We start from the raw sequence: 17,812 nt of genomic DNA on the forward strand, positions 1-17,812 counted from the left end.
AGGGAGTATGTGAATGAGTACTCCAATTTGATGTTGGAGATCCCAGAGATGTCGGAGCGGCAACGCGTGTGCTTGTTCATAGATGGGTTGCAGTCTTGGATGGCCACAGAGCTTAGGAAGAGGGAGCCTAGAGACTTGGCATCTGCTATGACTATAGCGGAATGCCTTGAAGACTTTAGGTATGATGACAAGAGTGCCACGTCTCCTAGGAGGGACCACGACAAAGGTAGGGGAGATCGGCACTCCAAGAAAGGGGGCTCGCCCAAGTCCAGCGATGATGAGCCCAACGATGAGGACAGACGCCCATGCTATGACAAGGGCAGGGGCCATGGAAAGAGGTCCAAGGCCAGTGGCAAAGGGGAGCGCCGCGACAAGGCCAAGTGGGAGCTGAAGTGCTATTTGTACGATGGGCCGCACATATTGCGACACTGCCCCAACAAGAAGATTATGAGCGCCTTTGTGAAGGATAAGGGCAAGGGTAAGATGGACGATATGAGCAGCGACGAAGATAGGTGCATGAGGGCTATGCAGATACTGAGCAGCATGACACATGACATAAAAAAGAAGGGCAAAGTGAAGAAGATAGCCGGGGTGCGCTATGTGGATGCGCAGGTTGGTGGCAAAACCGTACAAGTGTTGGTGGATACGGATGCCACACACAACTTCGTTACCCCGAAGGAGGCGCAGCGACTTGGCTTGGAGATGCGCAAGACGGAGGGCTGGATCAAGACTGTCAACTCCGAGGAGGCACACATGAGCAGAGTGTTCAAGGAAGTGGAGCTATGCATGCAAGGGTGGAAGGGCAAGGCCGACTTCCAGGTTGCGAGATGGACGACTACGACATGGTGTTGGGGCTGGAGTTCATAGACAGGAATAACGCCGCACCACTACCATGCCTTGGTGTTTTGATGATACTTGGAGGCAAGGAAGACAAAACCGCATGCATGGTGCCGCTCGTGGGTAGGAAGGAGAGTCCAGAGGTGGCAGTCAACACGATGGAGCTCGTGAGGACCTCACATCTCCCGAAGGGCGCGCGTACGTTTGGGCCAAGGACATATGCGTAAGCGCTGATGACCTGCAAGAGGCTGGGTCAGCTAAAAAAACCGTGACGAAAGTGTCACGGAAATGGGTGGAGAAGAATGTTACGCCCCGCCTATGGAGGTTGCGAATCACAGGCGCTGAGTAAGACGCTGCATGACGATTGCATTGTATGGGAGTTTCTAGAGTCTTTCGGAATAGTTTAGAGTTGTGTAGAAGATTCTAGATATGTGTAGAAATGTGCAGATCTGTGTAGTATATTCTAGAATTCTCTAAAATTGTGTGGAGTAATATGGAGAGTTTTAGGATATTGTAGATACTTGTAGATATATATGAAAGTGTGAAGAAGGTGGGAGAAGATTCTAGAGAATCGATCTCCACCGTTGGTTAGAATGTATTCTAGCCGTCCATTAGGGATAGGGGTGCCTATAAATAGGAGTAGGACTTCATTTTGTAGCCATCAAGTCTTAGAATGAGTCTCAAGAGCCTTGTAGAGAGTTTGAGAGCTAGCCTTGTAAAAAGCTTTCTTTGAAGTAATAGAAGTGTTTTTTCCTTTCCAACTTAAGTGCCTTAATGTGTGTGAGTGTGCAAGCCAAGTGAGGAAAGGGTGAGGGCCACTACAACACTAGTAAGCGCACGAGGGGAGTGCGTTGGCTAAGGTGGACACGGGAGTTAAGCTGACCAAGTACTTGTGAGAGTAGAAACAACGTCTTGGTGTCACACGGGAGTAGTTAGAGTGGTGCTAAAACTCTAAGCCCGTGACATTAAGCTCATCTTACGAAATAAAAAAGTTTTCCATATCCGTTCCATTAAAAGCGGGCAAGAAATATGGTTTGGCGAACAAAATTGTTATTGCTATGTCCAGTCTTTAGATGCATCTTGTGGGACCCAATTGGACACTTCCGTTGGTTTCTTCCACTATTTATTTTGCTTTTAGGATAGTTTTCCATTATTAATTTGCAATTTTATGCCTCATATGAGACCTAGGATTCAACTCTTGTCTCCATGTTTATGTCATACAACTATATCAATAATGTCTTTGACTTGTTTCCTTTAACATTACTTCTTACTGTAATATTTTTGACTTTATTTCTTTTAACATTATTTTTTACATGTTTTGATTAATTCTGGCTTTACAGAATCCACCTGCACCTCAAGAACCTGAGTGGTCCCCCTTCAATGGATACTCAGAAGCTCCTCCAGCTTGGGGGTAAAATCATCTCTCACGTGCTCCCTCCTTTTATTATTATGCTATAGATAAAATAAATAATATGATAAAGTCTCCATAAATCTAGTGTGTGTGTGTGTTTTTTATAGTTATAATTAATTACAAATATAAACTTTGAGGTTTCAAATATCCTTAAATTTTATTCCTCTTCCACTATCCAACTTAACTCACAATTCCCACTTATTGTTCTACCAAGTAAGTTCTCAACTTGGTCATTTTTTTCCTGAATAATATCATTGCCTCGGGTTCTTGGTTGTCTTTACCAACCAAAATGTTGAATCGAATACAGTGAGGCTGCCTTAGCACTAGATCTGTCATTGGATTGGATAATCCCTCCGTTACTTAAAACAAATCGGATATGAATTTGGTATAGCTAAATAATTGCACCTCCATAATTTTTTGAATTGTAACTCAAAGAATTCACATTGTGACAAAGCAAATTGGGTTGAACAGTCCATATAGTCTAACAACCTCATTTATCTGACATATTGTTGCTTTGTATGTTGCAGGGGAGGGATCTATATCCATACTCCAAGTAAATTTCTGGTTTTCATTTTTAGATATTCAAATTTTTTTTTTTTTTTTTTGGCAAATAATTTACATAAACAGCTTGTTTAAAATTATTATGAAAATCATTTTCTTAATTATACAGATGCGACGGAAGATGTCTTAAATATTTTTGCAGGCGCTTCCAATCCTCTTGTTTATCATTGGAATGGCCACCAAATGGCGACAGGGTATCCGATGCACGGCCACCAAATGGCCACAGGGTATCAGATGCCCTCTTCCATGAATGACAATAATATTCAACCTCACCAGCAGACTTGGATTCCCCAACCTCCATTCCCTTCAATGGGTAACAGTAACAATAACAATATAACTGCTATCAACCAGTCCTTCAATTCTCCTCCAATTTTAGAGTTTTCTGGGACATTTTCTTACAGGTCACCTACTCCGCTGTCCTCTGCACCACCTGCCATAAGCAATCACTGGTAAGTTATAATTTCACATTTGCCTTCAAAATTTTACAGCTAAGGTGATTCCCTCTATAATTTTGTGTTACATTTTTCCTATTCAATGTCATGATGTTGTCCTTTCATGAACCTCATGGTAATAGGTCTGCTCCTGCTGGAGCTTGGGGTTTTACTGGCACTTCTTCCGGTTTACCTTATCCGGGAAGCAATGTTGGTCCTCCTCTGACTTGGCCTCGGATTCCTAGTCGGCCATTCCAATCAAACTCGCCATCTCCAGCTGTACTTGCTTCCATGTCAAGGCGCAGGAGGAATCCCGGCAACCGGAGGTTCATGAATCAAACAAGGCCTTCCCCAGCATCAGTAGCTGATGAGCAGACTAGTGGTTTCACCATGTTTCCTTCATCAGAGCTTTCCGGTAATAATGCACCAAATCAAGTGTCACTGCCTCGAGGATCGACTATGCCTGATCACGGTATGCAGCTGTGGAACACACCTGAAAGCATGCCGCCGGAATATCAAACAGATGATGAAGAGGAGGAGGAGGATGATGAGGAGGAGGAGGAGTAGAGAGCAACGTACAATGATGAAGATCAAGAGGAGGTGCAGAAGAAGAGAGCTAGTGTATTAGAACAAATTGTTTGCTGATCAGATGTATGTGATGAATAATGGAGTATGTTGGACTGATGAATTTGAATTTGCTACATTGTGGAGTTTAAATTGATAAAATAGAGAAAGACTATGGCTTAATTTCTTGAAACCATTTAGTCACTGAAATTGATTAGTAGTTCCTACTATATAATATATTATTAGTTAAGTTTTTCAATTAATATTATATATTTCATTCTCTTATTGTTATTATTACATTCTCTAATCAGATTTCTTTTTATTAAATTAAATAAATTATTTTTTGACATTATATATTTCATTTTGGAATTAGATGTTCTTTTATTGAATATCAGTAGTTTAATTTTTTAGTATTATACATTTTCTTCTTCAATTATTAAAATTTAATATATGTTACTACTATATTATTATTATTAGAATTTGCTTTTTGAATTATATTTTCTTTTATTGAATTAAATAAATAAGTGAGCATACCCATGAGAATTCGAAACTAGAGAGACAAGAACATTAGTCATCAATTTTCTTCTAAAAAAAGGCTGAAGTTTGAGGGTGCGTAAAAAACAAGTAAATCGAATATTGCTAAAAGATCAATGGGGTCAAAAGTGGGAACGCATAGTGAATTTATAATACAACCAAAAAGATCGATTCATTTACTTTGGTCAATGTTTTGTGATAGCTGATTGTACCATGTCAGAGTTCCAACGTTAAAACCGTTGTAATACATAATTTCTTCCAAAATATATATATCTGACGTAACTAAAGTTCAAAAAATTAAAAATAAATATTTGATTTCAAATTACGGCATTGAGCGACTAAATCTAAGCTAACAATATTGACATATGAATCTGTCAACCAATCCAGCTAGCTGTTGCCGCCAATATTTTTATTGAATAAATGAAGTCTCCCAATATTATTACTGAATAAATGAAGTCACACACACACCTACGCGATATTTTTTTTTTTTAATTTTTTTGAAAGTAAAAGTAATTGTATTTTTTTTTTTTTTGTGTAAGTGGAAAAGTAATTGTATTGACCTACACGGCTTTTATGAAAAGAATTACTGAGTTTCTAAAATACGTTCACTAAGAATTCTCGGAGATTAGTCGGGTTATTGAGGGGCCCTAAGAGTTCGTGCCATTTCGGACACCCGGGATAAAAGAAGAAGAAAGAGAGAAAGAGGAAAAAAAAAATAAATAAATAAAATAAAATGTTTTCTCACGCTATAGTGCTATACAAATGCCTGTTACTTATGTCTTGCATGAGGTGAATCTGTGGACCACATTTTCTTCGAATGTCAATATAGTAGCATTGTGTGGGAATTTGTTCAGCGTGCTGAAGGTTTTTACATCAAACCAGACAATTGGAGGGACCTAGCTTATTGCTTGGTGCTCATCAACTTGGACTCAGAACAATTTATTACTCATAAGCTTCTTCTCTCTTGTGCCATCGATCTACTTCGAAATGCAAGAGCATTTAGGAACAAATCAGCCTTAACACACCATATCATCCATCTCATCAAAGGATGTATCATAGCAAGGTTTGCTTCTCTTAAGTTAAGAAACGTACAGTGCTGAGTTAAGGAAGATTGACTCATTTGAGGCTTTGCACCAGCTCTTCATGCAAGGATGTTCCTTTGCAAGCGGTCAATCATGGTTTCTAATGTGATTTGGTCTTGATTATCAACACGTGCTAGGGGGCCGGGGATGAGAGTAATTTACTCTCTTGCTGTTTACAGAAGAACTGGAGCAATTAAATTGTAATTTGTACCTTGTCAAGATGTTTTGGATTACCAGCTGGTATTCCCTTGTAGTATCTTTGTTTTGCATCTGTACTGGATCTCATTGTTGTAGGTCCTTTGTTCTGCTTTGTTTAGTCAAATGTGGCTCTGCCATGGAGAATTAATGTTCCTTTGGCAGTGCTCATTTGGCTTAAAATGTATATATTTTTCTTTTTATTAAACCACCCCCAACCCCCCCCAAAAAAAAAAAAAAAAAAAAAAAAATTGTTTTCTCACGCTTATATTATACTAATAAAATATAGATTCATAATATATTATATCCACATCTTGACAGACACACACACACATACATATACATTTATAATTATATTAATTATTTAGTATTTTTTAAAAGAATTAGTATTAATTAGCAATAATAGAATCATTAATTATCTACCAACATACCAAGTTAATTTATTTATAGGTACTATTAATTTAATTATTAAATATTGTTTAGAAGACTAATTTTACTTAATGTAGAATCTTATTCTTAATTAGCTTATATTCTATATGTAAGATTGTTTATTAAAAAAATCAACATGTCAAATGAAAAAAAATAATAATATTAATAAAAATCATGCAAAGAACCCCCTGAACTATGTCAAAATTTGCAAATAACCTCTTGAAGTATATTTTATGCATAAAACCCCCTGAACTACTACATTTAGTTGTAAAATGCCTGAATGCCTTGACTATATTTCATTAAATGACCATAATGTCCTTTCTTATTGAATTTCACTTAATCTATTTTTCTTATTGAAATAAATTTTGAAACAAAATTCATACTAATTTGATGACATATTTTTTATTAAATTTGCATAAATTTACCTTTAATTTTTTAAATAAAAATCTTAAGTATAAAATTTAAAATAATTTAAGTAATTTCTTAATTTTTCATGAATATATTGCATAAAAAAGGTGATGCGACCCGAGCGTGTGCACAAAATAATGCACAACACTTTGGTTTTGGAAATGGTATCAAGCGGGTATCATAGTTTACATTTATAAACCGCTAGACACTTATACTATATAATATGAAATGAGAAGGGATCGTTCCTAAGGGATTGAATACGTGTTGGGATTAAACTTGATTTTAGTGCTAATGAGATTGTACATGAGAGAGAGAGAGAGATTTTGGTGAAGTGATTAAACTAGAATTCAATTAAAAGCATGGAAATGGAAATGACAATGCAAGTAAATTAAACTAAGAATTAAAGAGATAGGAAAAGAGTCTTAGGGTTAGGATTCACCACTAAGCTCATGTAATTAACCATTTGCTTTCAATTAATGGGGAAATTGTTAGTGTAATTATAGATGTAGCCACATTATCATCACAAATCACAATTGTAAGTATAGATTATCAACATTAAGAATGAGTTGTCTACTTAATGACAATTAAACTAAAGTGTAAAATTCATTCAAGACTATGTCATAACCCACCATACACATTTACAAATGTATCCAATAAGAGCACACATCACTCAAGAGAATAATACTAATTGTAATTAGAAGTATGGATTAATATAATCAAGCACAAATTGCCTACTTAACTACAATTAACTAATGACAAGTAAGCTAATTTGTAAAACAACCCATCATGATTAAGCCTTTATCCATCAAATTAATTAACAATTGTATCACATAAGTACTATGTCATGGCCATCACTAAACACAACTATAAGAAGTATCTAGTGTAGAGTATAATTCTAAATCAATCACACATAGACATGCAATTTACATATAGAATCAATGGAAGAATTAATTTTCAATCATCTCATGAAGAATAAAATTCCTAATTAATCATACATAGACATATAATCAACTAGAGATTTCAATGAAAAATTCCTTAATTTGTCAAATCAAGCATGTATATATAAAGAAATCACAAGGCCATACAATTAATTACTACATATTAATTTCCCAAGAAAAGAAATACAAAAGTTTAGGTTACATGAACATAGGGCTCATCCAAGCCCTAAGTGAAGAACTAGCTCATGGAGGAGATGATCATGGTGTCAACAAGCTCCATTTCCATCTTTTGGCTCCTTCTTCTTCTTCTTTCCATTGTAGACAGAGCGTCTGTAAAACTTCTTTAAACCCTAACTTTTTCTTTCTTTTGCTTTTTCCAGAGAGCATAAAAATAATACGATATAGAAAACTAATCCTCCCCTCTTTAATAAATTAAAAACTCTTTAAATAAAATAAAAACTAACCCTAAACTAATGGCTCACTGGGCCTTAAGTAACAAACCCTATTAAAGCCCATAAGTTACAAATATAAGCCAAAAATAAGAAAATCCTGTAATGCTGCCAGGTACTGGGGGATTGATCCCACAGCCTTGGGGATTGATCCCCCAAGGGCATTTTTAGTTTTGTGAATAGTGGGGGATCGATCCCCCGGAGTTGGAAATTTCCTTTAAGCCTTATTTAGCTCCATTTTGGTCCCGGGCTAATTGGTTTGCTTCTTCATCTTTGGGAACATCATCAAAGACCCGAGATTGACCGCTTTTGAAGAATAAACACACTATAGAGCAATGGGCCGCAACCTCTTTTTGCCATTTTCTGAACTTTTTCTGAATGTCTTTGCTTGACTCTAAAAAGGCTTTAGTGAATCAAAATTAGTCTGTTTGAACCTTATTAACCTAAAATTGACAAAAACATAAATTAGAATTAAAACATGAAAATAAGATAGATGAAATGACTAAAATACCCTAGTTTAGGTGCTGAAATGTGCAACATTTAAGAACTTATCAAAAGGTATTTTATTTGAATAATTTATTAAATTTTCATGAATATATTGTATGAAAAAGAATATATTTTTATGGTAAAAATGTTTGAAGTGGGTATAATATAATAAGTTTTATTATAAATAGTCTAGTTTTAATAATAAGTTACTCATTTTAGAAAATGGTAGTTACAAATTTATTATTATTATTTTTTCATTTTTATGATAAATTGATACTAATAATAAAATTAAGATAAATGGTATAATTAATATTTAGATAAGAGAAAAGACAATAAATAAAATTTAATAAGAAATGATAAATGTAATGAGAAAGGGTAAAATAGTCTTTTATGATAAATTTGTCCTTAATTGCAACAAATTAATAGTTCATGGGTGTTATTTACAAAAGGGCAATAGTTCAAAGTTTTTTTAAAAAAAAAAAAACTTTACCCCTAATTTAATTTACTAAATTTGTTAATTAGAACACCAATGTTTTACCCCTAAAGAATTATTTGTACTCAAAACGAGTCAAACCTTATTACAATATTACATTAATTAAGTACTAAAAATCTAAAAAATTTGAATTTTAAATGCTGAAAATTTTAAGTGGTAATTAAAAATGAAGACCTTCTAAGTGTTTGATAAATAAAGCGACATTCAGTTGAAAATTTACCCCTACTTTAAATGTCAACCTCTATCAAAACTTAATTTATTAAGTGGTGAATTGTGTAAGAAAAAACCTCCTTGCCTTCTTTTATTAAATCTAATAAAAAAATTATGATATCAATATTTTTAGGACAAAATTTTATCCACACAATTTAGGTGGAATTATTACCTCCAAAAACTTGACAGATTATTAAATTGGCAGAGCTGTTGATATGGATAATGGTCAAAGTGCTTTTGGTTCAAATTTTGATTTATTTCAAAATATCAACCAAACAAGACATACATTACATCACCACCATTCAAGAAAATCATAATCATGAACTGAAGATCAGACAATACAAACTCATCCACACGACATTAGTTCCATATTCAACGTCCTTCAATTGTCAGTGGAGTCCACCGAAGCATTCGGGTTGCTTCACGAATCACGAGTGTCTGCATAGACTGCATATATAGTAAGTCAGTGTATATCTATATAACTATATAATTATATAATCTGTATATATACCCTCCAGTGTGTATATCTATATATATATATGTGATTATAGTATCTGGATATACACTCTTCATCATTTTCTTTGTTTATTCTCAACAATCAAGGGTTTTTGAGAGAGATTGGTTTTGAACTGTGTCTCTTTTTCTTTGTCATATATGGCTCAAGGATCATCTTCCTCATCTATCAACACTTCATCTTCTGCTCCTCAGTGCTCCATCTGCCTAGAGGTTGTAGTTGATAACCATGGGAGGTCAACAGCAAGGCTTCAATGTGGTCATCTTTTTCATCTTGGTATGTCACATTTCATTTTTTCAAATCTAACTATATATACATGCATACACATGACAATATATAAACATATAAATATATTTATTTTCACTTGCAGCACATTGTTTATATTCTGTACTTGGTTGAAGATCCCCTTGATTATATATGGATTTTCTCTTTATGCCTAAAATTCTTTTACATCTTATTTTTATTTTTTAATTTTCTCCTTTTGTTTTGCTTTTTATTATTTCCTCTTTTTGGTTTATTCTTTATTTTAAAAGAATGTATTGGAATTACTATAGTCTATAGATCTATGGAAGATTGATCTGAAGTTAAACAAAGTGATTTTTGAGATTTGGAAATCCTAGTTATCATGTTTCATTTTAAGAGTTTGGTAATAGCTATTTTGACAATTTTAGTTGCGTTTATGATAAGATTTAAGTGCTTCAATTGCAAAGAATGGTTGATTGGGGCTATAAATAAAACACATGCATATACAAAGTAGTATATATGCAAATGGAAAAATTCAGGTAAAACCGTTATTTTCAATATGAGAACGTGCCAATAGACTCACCGAATTTTTGATGAATGGAATCACTATTTTGAATTTGTACTATAAATGCATCTGATGGTTAGAAGTCCTTCAGAGCATTAAATTCCGAGAGTGAATAATTTTCTTTCAATATTTTCCATTACGTAGTATATAAGCAAATGGAAAAATTCAGGTAAAACCGTTATTTTTAATACGAGTACAGATAGGCTCGCCAAATTTGATGAGTCGAATCACTATTTTGAGTTTGTACGACAGGGCATCTGATGATTAGAGACTTTCGGAGCATTGAATTCAGTGAGAGAATCATTTTTCTTGCAATATATTATAGTTTTTAATTTTTCTATGGACACATTAGGAAAAGATTTTACATGTTATTAATTTCAAATATCTAAGATGAGCATTTATTAATTTTATATAAAATAGTTAGACAAAAATAAGGGTTAGATCTTCAAGAATCAATTTTTGTTGTCCCGAATTCTTTTTTGTAGTTTTACTCACTAAAGCACACACATATAGAATTGCTAGACTGGACATCGAGCTATTTATTTTTTGCACATAAAATCATAGTTCAAGTTTAGTATTTAACTTTGTAATGCAAATTTTTTGTGAGATAGTTTACATTTGAAGTTGAAATTCCTTAAACCTCAAGATAATCATATAACATCTAAGCATTGGCTAATTCCACTTCTTCTTCTTTTTTCTTTTCTTTTTTTTTTTTTTTTTTTGGTTTAGGGTTTGTATATTAGAGAAAAGAAGAATTTACTACCCTGAAAACATAAGGGCAAAACATCCCCGGAATTAAACAACAAAAATAGGATCAAATATAATATGTTCCCTTAAGGGGGCAAACATCTAGAAATTATTACATAATTTCGAACTAATCATTAGCAGGTACATAAGCAAAAAATCTTAACACATGTGATACATTTCCTTACATGTCAGCTAGCTAGTAATTGGTTGGGATCAACGGTCTTGGGGCCATATAATAATTTCTCTCATGAAGCTTGCAAAAATAGCCCTACAGCACCCACAGAAAATGCAGCAACCATAAATACTAGGGATTTACTACAGAATTTTCATAGCAAATAAATATATTAATAACAGAACTATTTTGTAACAAATAACTGTAGTTGTGACGGAAACAATTCGTAGCAAATAAGTGTATTAGTTATGAAAATATTTCGTAGTAAATTAATATATTTGTGACGGAAATAATTCGTAGTAAATAAGTGTATTAGTGAATGAATTATTTCATAGTATATTACAGTATTAGCGATGAAAATAATTTGTAGCAAATAAGTGCATTACTTACGATATATTTTCTTCAAAAAGGACCTTTCCCTACGAAATAATTGTATATCTTGCTACGAAATTTTCCGTAGTTAAAACCCTATTTTGTTGTATATGTATAAGTTTATTTTAGAATCTTTTATAGAACGTTAATTGATGCAATTCAAACAAATTAATAATTTCATAAGTATTTTAGCCTTCTCTTTAGTGCTCTATATTCTGGAGTTAGGATAATGTTAAGAATACACGAGATAACTTCAAAATTTAGTGTAAATTAATATCTCAATTAATTAAAGACTCAGGTAAAAGAAAAAAAAATATTAAAGACTCCGCAAAAATGCCATTCATTTCAAGATAGACAAATTAAACATTATTTATTCGAGTTTAATTAATTTGTAGAAATGCCAATATAAGAAGAATAGAGAAAAATAAGAATGAATCTCTAACATAAGAAAGTCATTAGAGACATTCACCATTCATCAATGCACACAAATCATAGGCTAATTCCAATTTTGCATTGCATAAAAATACTACCTTTAATTTGGAGACAAAAATTCAATCTCTAACAGAAGAAAGTCATTCGGGACATAAATTCATTAGTAAATGCAATTACTATGCCTGAATTTTTTTTTTCCTAATTTTGATTAACAGAAAGCAATTTAAACTTCCAACAAAAAGAAAATGAAAAGATGAAACATATAGATTATTAGGATTACTAATGGTTTTTTTTTTTTTTTTTTTTTTTTTTTTTGATTAAATAGAAACTATTAGAGTATCTTTTTGACAAATAACACCCCTTTCCATTATGTTGTGTATGTAAGTCCGTTTTTTCTTTCTTTCTTAATTGGTACTCACACACGCATCTTCGATCATTTAGGCTCGAACCTCCGACCTCCCTTTAAAAAGTAGGGACTTGATAGTTGATACTACTATCACTAGGCCAATGGCCTGTTGGTGTTTATATAAGTCCGTTAAGTTTGAAAAAATGACCTTTCAAAAAAAAAAATTAAAAAAATGAGTATAAAAAGGTTTGAAATCACTGTTAAGATATAAAATTTCGAAAACATTCATATCTCTTTTGATAATGCCCTTATATATATATTACTCTTATATATTTATATAAATATATATACATGGAACTGACGCTGGACATATCAAGTGGTCGTTGTTGTTCCATTACCAGCTGCGGAAGTGATGACGAAGAAAAAAACCAAAAACAAAACAAAGAAGAAAAAGGGACATTTTAGTTATTTCACATTAAATTATTTGTTTATTTATTTTATTATATAGAGGAACACTTTATTCTTTTCAATATTCAGTTCATTGTTTGCTTTAAAATTAAATATTGTGGACTTTTTAGAACACATAGGGGTTATACAATAAGTCGCTCACGAACATACATACATATATATATATATATTGGTAGATATTAGATGGGTTAAGTGCAAAAAAACCCCCTGATATATAGATTTTGTGCCGAACAAGTCCCTACTTTTTGAAAAAGTGCATGTAAGTCCACAAAATTCAAAAAAGGTGCATAACCGGTCTATCTGACAACTTTTTACAAAAAGTAAAACTTAAAACCCCATTTTACCCTTTTGTTTCCCATTTTGCCCCTCACCATTTGTGCAAAAAAGTCCTTCAGGATTGTGCATAAAAGGCCCCAGCACCTAATCCCAATTCGTCTCTCTTTCCATTACAAAGTAAAAGCTGCCTACAAGAAAAAACTCAAGAAACCCAAATTTCATGACATCAGTGAGGAAAATCCACTCTTAAAGGAATTTGATTGTAGAACTATCCAATACTGGCTCCAGGAATTTCAAGACATTTACATCAAATATTGGAATAAAATTGTCAACAGTTTTGCATCCTTTGCAGCAAAATCATCATGTGGGATTAGCCTTAAGCAAAGTGTGTTGTTTAGGAAAATCTCGTTAGGCATTTTGATTGGATATTCTACTAGCATTAATGAAGATGGATGTGAGCTGCTGCTGCATTATGTTGTAACTGGTTCCATACTGTAGTTGACAAAAACTCAGACTGCTGGATTGAACCATCGAAAATGGATTGCTGGAGAGCAGGAAGACTTTGAAAAGTGTAATTATTAGGTAATCGGGATGATATTCACCTTGTACCATGTCAGATATACATACACACACACACACATATATATATAAGTATAAAATGGTGCATCCCTATTGTGTGTGTATTTAACTAAAGTCAGCCGCAAAAAAGAAGAAGTTGGCTGTCGCGGAGAGATGGTCGTCGAAGAGAATGGCCGTCATAGAGGCCCTCATCGCCGCCGATCCAAGGATGGTCGTCGGTATGTTTGGAGCTCACCTGAATTGGGTCACCCAAGGCTCGCCGGAACTGTGCTCTGTACTCATCACCGGACTGATATAAAAGGAAGCTTGTCGGACTGTACACTGAAATTCTTCACTCGTTTTGGGTTTTCAATGGTGTTCACCGGAAATAGAACTGAAACACACCGGAAAGGACCTATTCACAATGATCGCCTGAACTGATTGCTAAGCCATGGTCGCCAAAGCTCTGTAATCTCGTCGGAGTTTATCTCTAAAATTTTCTATGTTCCTACCCGCGACCTAACCAAGAAGATGTGTTAAAATTTTGAGGAACAGTTGGCTGAATATGGTTGCTACAGGTTTAAAAGTTTTCATCCAAACACGATTTGAGCTTAAATCGAACTGATGCTAAAAAGAGCTTGCAGAGAAAATGTTTATACAGAGACAAAAATCCAATTGTCAGTTATTGTTTTCACACACATCAAACCATGATCGGATGATGTTAGGCCTCAATTTTGATTCCTTTCATCTTCCTTATAAAATCCTCACATTTCTTGTTCAGTTCCTCTGCACTTAACAACCCAATTCCTTCTCCATCTTCTTCCATATCATGAAACTCTGCTTCATCTTCATCTTCATCTTATGCAGTCAAGAGCTCATTTTCATCACACTTTGCCGTAACCGAAATTCCATTTTCACTTCCATGATCTTCTTCATCTTCCACAATAACAACTTCATTAACTAATGCTTTTGGTTCAGAAAATTCAGGCACTATTGATTGCCGATCTTCGCCGTCCTTCTTGATGTGTTTGCCATCAACATCACTACCTAGTTGAGGGTTAGTGATTAGGCCAGAGCTGGTGATCAGAAAAACAAGAATTCCATTGCAGAGGAGGAATATGTAGTTCCTGTGAATGGTAAAGGAAACTGTTTGGATGGAAAATGGAGTAACATCATGATTGAAGGAATGGAGAAGAAAATGAAGTGGTGAGTAGTAAGAAAACAGGAAGGAAAATAGTGAGAGTGAGAGTAGAATTGGGATGGCTTTCTTCAAGAACTGGAATTGGCTAAATTGACTCACAGCCATGGAGGCGGAGGCTGAAATGATTTGCCCTAAAATTCATAGATTTGCCCTAATGATATATGGTGTGCGCACACACACACGCACACACACACATATATATATATATTACAAATTTATTTATATTTCAAAATATGAAAGGGCATGTTTGGTTTTAGATTTAATTATATTCAGGTTTAGGTTATTCCAATTTTATACAATTTGAGGTTTATATTATCCTCCTGCCAAACAAACCCTATTTTATACAAATTTGGACAAAAAAATCATTTTACATGGCCTGTATTTATAATCATTAATTTATTCAACTAAGTGAGGGTATTATTATCATTTTACACCATCAGGGACCCAATCGCACCAAATTGATAGTATAGGGGGTTTTTTTATCACACAGGGACTGATATGCACTACATCGATAATAGAGGGGGGTTTTTTGCACTTAACCCATATTAGATAGATATTGAAAAGCTTTGCTTTTGGGGCTTGAAACAAGAACATGTAAACTCCCATCTATACAGGTAAAAAAAATTGCTAACCTGTTTTGACAGTCCCATTAATTTGGGTCATTTTGGTATGTTGCAGCAAATTTTATTTATAATCGCTGTTAGAATTTAGCACCCGGATTCTAGAATCATATTCTCGAACTTCTATTTAATATTCAAACCATTCATTATTTTTAAGTTATTATTGACATCCTCTGATCAAAAACATATCACTAATTCTTTCATTCAGGAGAGACATATTAATGTGAATTTTTTTTCTTAATGTGAATACGAAATAATTTTATTTTGTACCATATAGTTAACTAATGTTTGGACAAATCTTATGTTTAATTTTAATTGTTTTCTGGCAGATTGCATTGGCTCTGAGTTCAACATTAAAGGGGCAATGCAGTGTCCAAACTGTCGAGTAACTGAAAACGGCGAATGGCGATTTGCTACCGGAGGTTCTGATTCAAACATTGATTATACAGATGAGGATGAGCCTTATCCAGTACCTGACATGGTAAACCCTTTGTGTGTTTTTTTAATTTTTCCTTTTAACAAATTTTTTTATTTTTTTACTGGTTTGATTAATTCTGCATTTACAGAATCCGCCTGCAACAGATTGGTACCCCTTCAATGGATTCTCAGAAGCTCCTCCACGTCCTGGGTAACATCATCTCTGCTCTCTCCTATTATTATTATTATGCTATAAATAAAATAAAGAATATGATCAACTCTTTATAAATCTTGTGTTTGTGTGTTAGAATAAAAAATTTGGGTTGAACAATCCATATAATTTTAATAACCTCATTTATCTGACATATTGTTGCTTTGTATGTTGAAGCAGGGGAGGGATCATTGTCCGAACTGCAAGTAAAGTTCTTGTTTTCATTGTTATATATATATATATATATATATATATATATATATATATATATTCTCTAATCGTGCATAATTTACATAAACGCCTTGTTACAAATTATTATGAAAATGATTTTCTTAAATTATTGTACAGATGAGATAAGTGAAGATGTTTTAAATATTTTTGGTGGTGCTTCCAATCCTCTTGTGTATCCTTGGAATGTCCCCCAAGGGTATCAAATGCCGGCCTCTTCCATGAATGTCATTCAACATCACCACCAGAGTTGGACTCGACAAGTAGCAGCCCCATTCCCTTCAATGGGTTACAATATACCTGCTGCCGATCAGCCCTTCAATTCTCCTCCAATTTTCGAGTTTTCAGGGACATTTTCTTACAGGGCACCAAGTCCGGGGTCCTCTGCACCAGCCGCCATACACAATCCTTGGTAAGCTTCAATAAATCTGAAATATGCTAAGGGTGTTTTCGGCTGCATGGAGTTTCGGCTGCATGGAATTGGAGTCCTGGAATTAGAATTGATGGAATTTGAAAAAATTTTGGTTCAATTTTTTTTAGATCTTTTTATAAAATTCCACAAATTTCAATTCCAAGTCTCTGATTTCAAAAAACCAAACACACCCTAATAATAATTTCATACAAAATGAGGTCCATTTTATTTATAGACTTATTTTCTTCATTTAACTTGGGTGTTACATTTTTTATTTATTTTATATTCAATGTCATGGTGAAATTGTCCCTGCATGAACCTGATGGTAATAGGTCTACTCCTGCTGGAGCTTGGGGTTCTGTTGGCACTTCTTCCGGTTTACCTTATCCGGGCAGCAATGGTCCACCTTTAACTAGGCCTCGGATTCCTAGTCAGCAACTCCAATCAAACTCACCGTCGCCAGCGGTACTTGCTTCCATGTTAAGGCGGAGAAGGAATTCCGACAACCAGGGTTTATGAATCCAGCAAGGGCATTCATCAATGAGGCATAGACAATGAAGATTTTCGTGCATCCCTTTCAAAATACTAAGACTGGGCGAGGACAGTTATAATTGTATTCAATAAAAATATTACTCATCAATATTTCGGTTTATAAGCATTTATCTTTTTTATACTATTCCTTAATTAACGTATTATTTTGCAACGATTTTTTTCTTCTTCTTTGCTTATATTTGTCATGTTAATTATTATTATTATTATTATTATTATTATTATATAATCTATTTTTCTCAAGTACAATGCTCCTTGAAATTAAATTCTGTCTCCTTGGAGGTGCGTTTATATCATACTAAATAGATTCATAACAGTTATATATAAATTTAATTACATCATTTATATATATATATATATACATCTATTATTACATTAATTAATTAATACTTTTATGAAAAGAAACTATAGATTAGTAATAATATATATATATATATATATACATCTATTATT

General features: G+C 33.8%; 2 protein-coding genes across 2 annotated transcripts; both read left to right on the forward strand.

The window, feature by feature from the left end:
* The first annotated feature begins 3,083 nt into the window (after positions 1-3,083).
* LOC132273498 (uncharacterized) lies at positions 3,084-3,978 on the forward strand. Its single transcript, XM_059774453.1, has 2 exons — positions 3,084-3,258; positions 3,384-3,978. Exons 1-2 carry the CDS (start codon positions 3,119-3,121, stop codon positions 3,805-3,807), a joined length of 564 nt encoding a protein of 187 aa, XP_059630436.1. The 5' UTR covers positions 3,084-3,118; the 3' UTR covers positions 3,808-3,978.
* An 11,047-nt stretch (positions 3,979-15,025) lies between these two features.
* LOC132273165 (uncharacterized) lies at positions 15,026-17,329 on the forward strand. The gene is made up of 6 exons (XM_059774187.1): positions 15,026-15,086; positions 15,872-16,023; positions 16,109-16,170; positions 16,351-16,376; positions 16,519-16,810; positions 17,143-17,329. The coding sequence occupies exons 1-6, from the start codon at positions 15,026-15,028 to the stop codon at positions 17,327-17,329; spliced, it is 780 nt and encodes a 259-aa protein (XP_059630170.1).
* Positions 17,330-17,812: the final 483 nt, after the last annotated feature.

Source organism: Cornus florida, unplaced genomic scaffold, assembly GCF_030987335.1.
Source record: "Cornus florida cultivar Cherokee Brave unplaced genomic scaffold, ASM3098733v1 CherokeeBrave_3.0.0_Hap2_Chr09, whole genome shotgun sequence".
In the NCBI taxonomy this organism is placed as follows: Eukaryota; Viridiplantae; Streptophyta; class Magnoliopsida; order Cornales; family Cornaceae; genus Cornus; species Cornus florida.

Bases quoted from the DNA above. Each gene is read 5' to 3' on its own strand.
- LOC132273498 (XM_059774453.1), top strand. From the start codon at position 3,119: ATGGGTAACAGTAACAATAACAATATAACTGCTATCAACCAGTCCTTC. The intron at 3,259-3,383 runs GTAAGTTATAAT...TCATGGTAATAG, and splicing joins CCTGCCATAAGCAATCACTG to GTCTGCTCCTGCTGGAGCTT.
- LOC132273165 (XM_059774187.1), top strand. From the start codon at position 15,026: ATGGAGGCGGAGGCTGAAATGATTTGCCCTAAAATTCATAGATTTGCC. The intron at 15,087-15,871 runs GTGTGCGCACAC...GTTTTCTGGCAG, and splicing joins ATTTGCCCTAATGATATATG to ATTGCATTGGCTCTGAGTTC. The intron at 16,811-17,142 runs GTAAGCTTCAAT...TGATGGTAATAG, and splicing joins GCCGCCATACACAATCCTTG to GTCTACTCCTGCTGGAGCTT.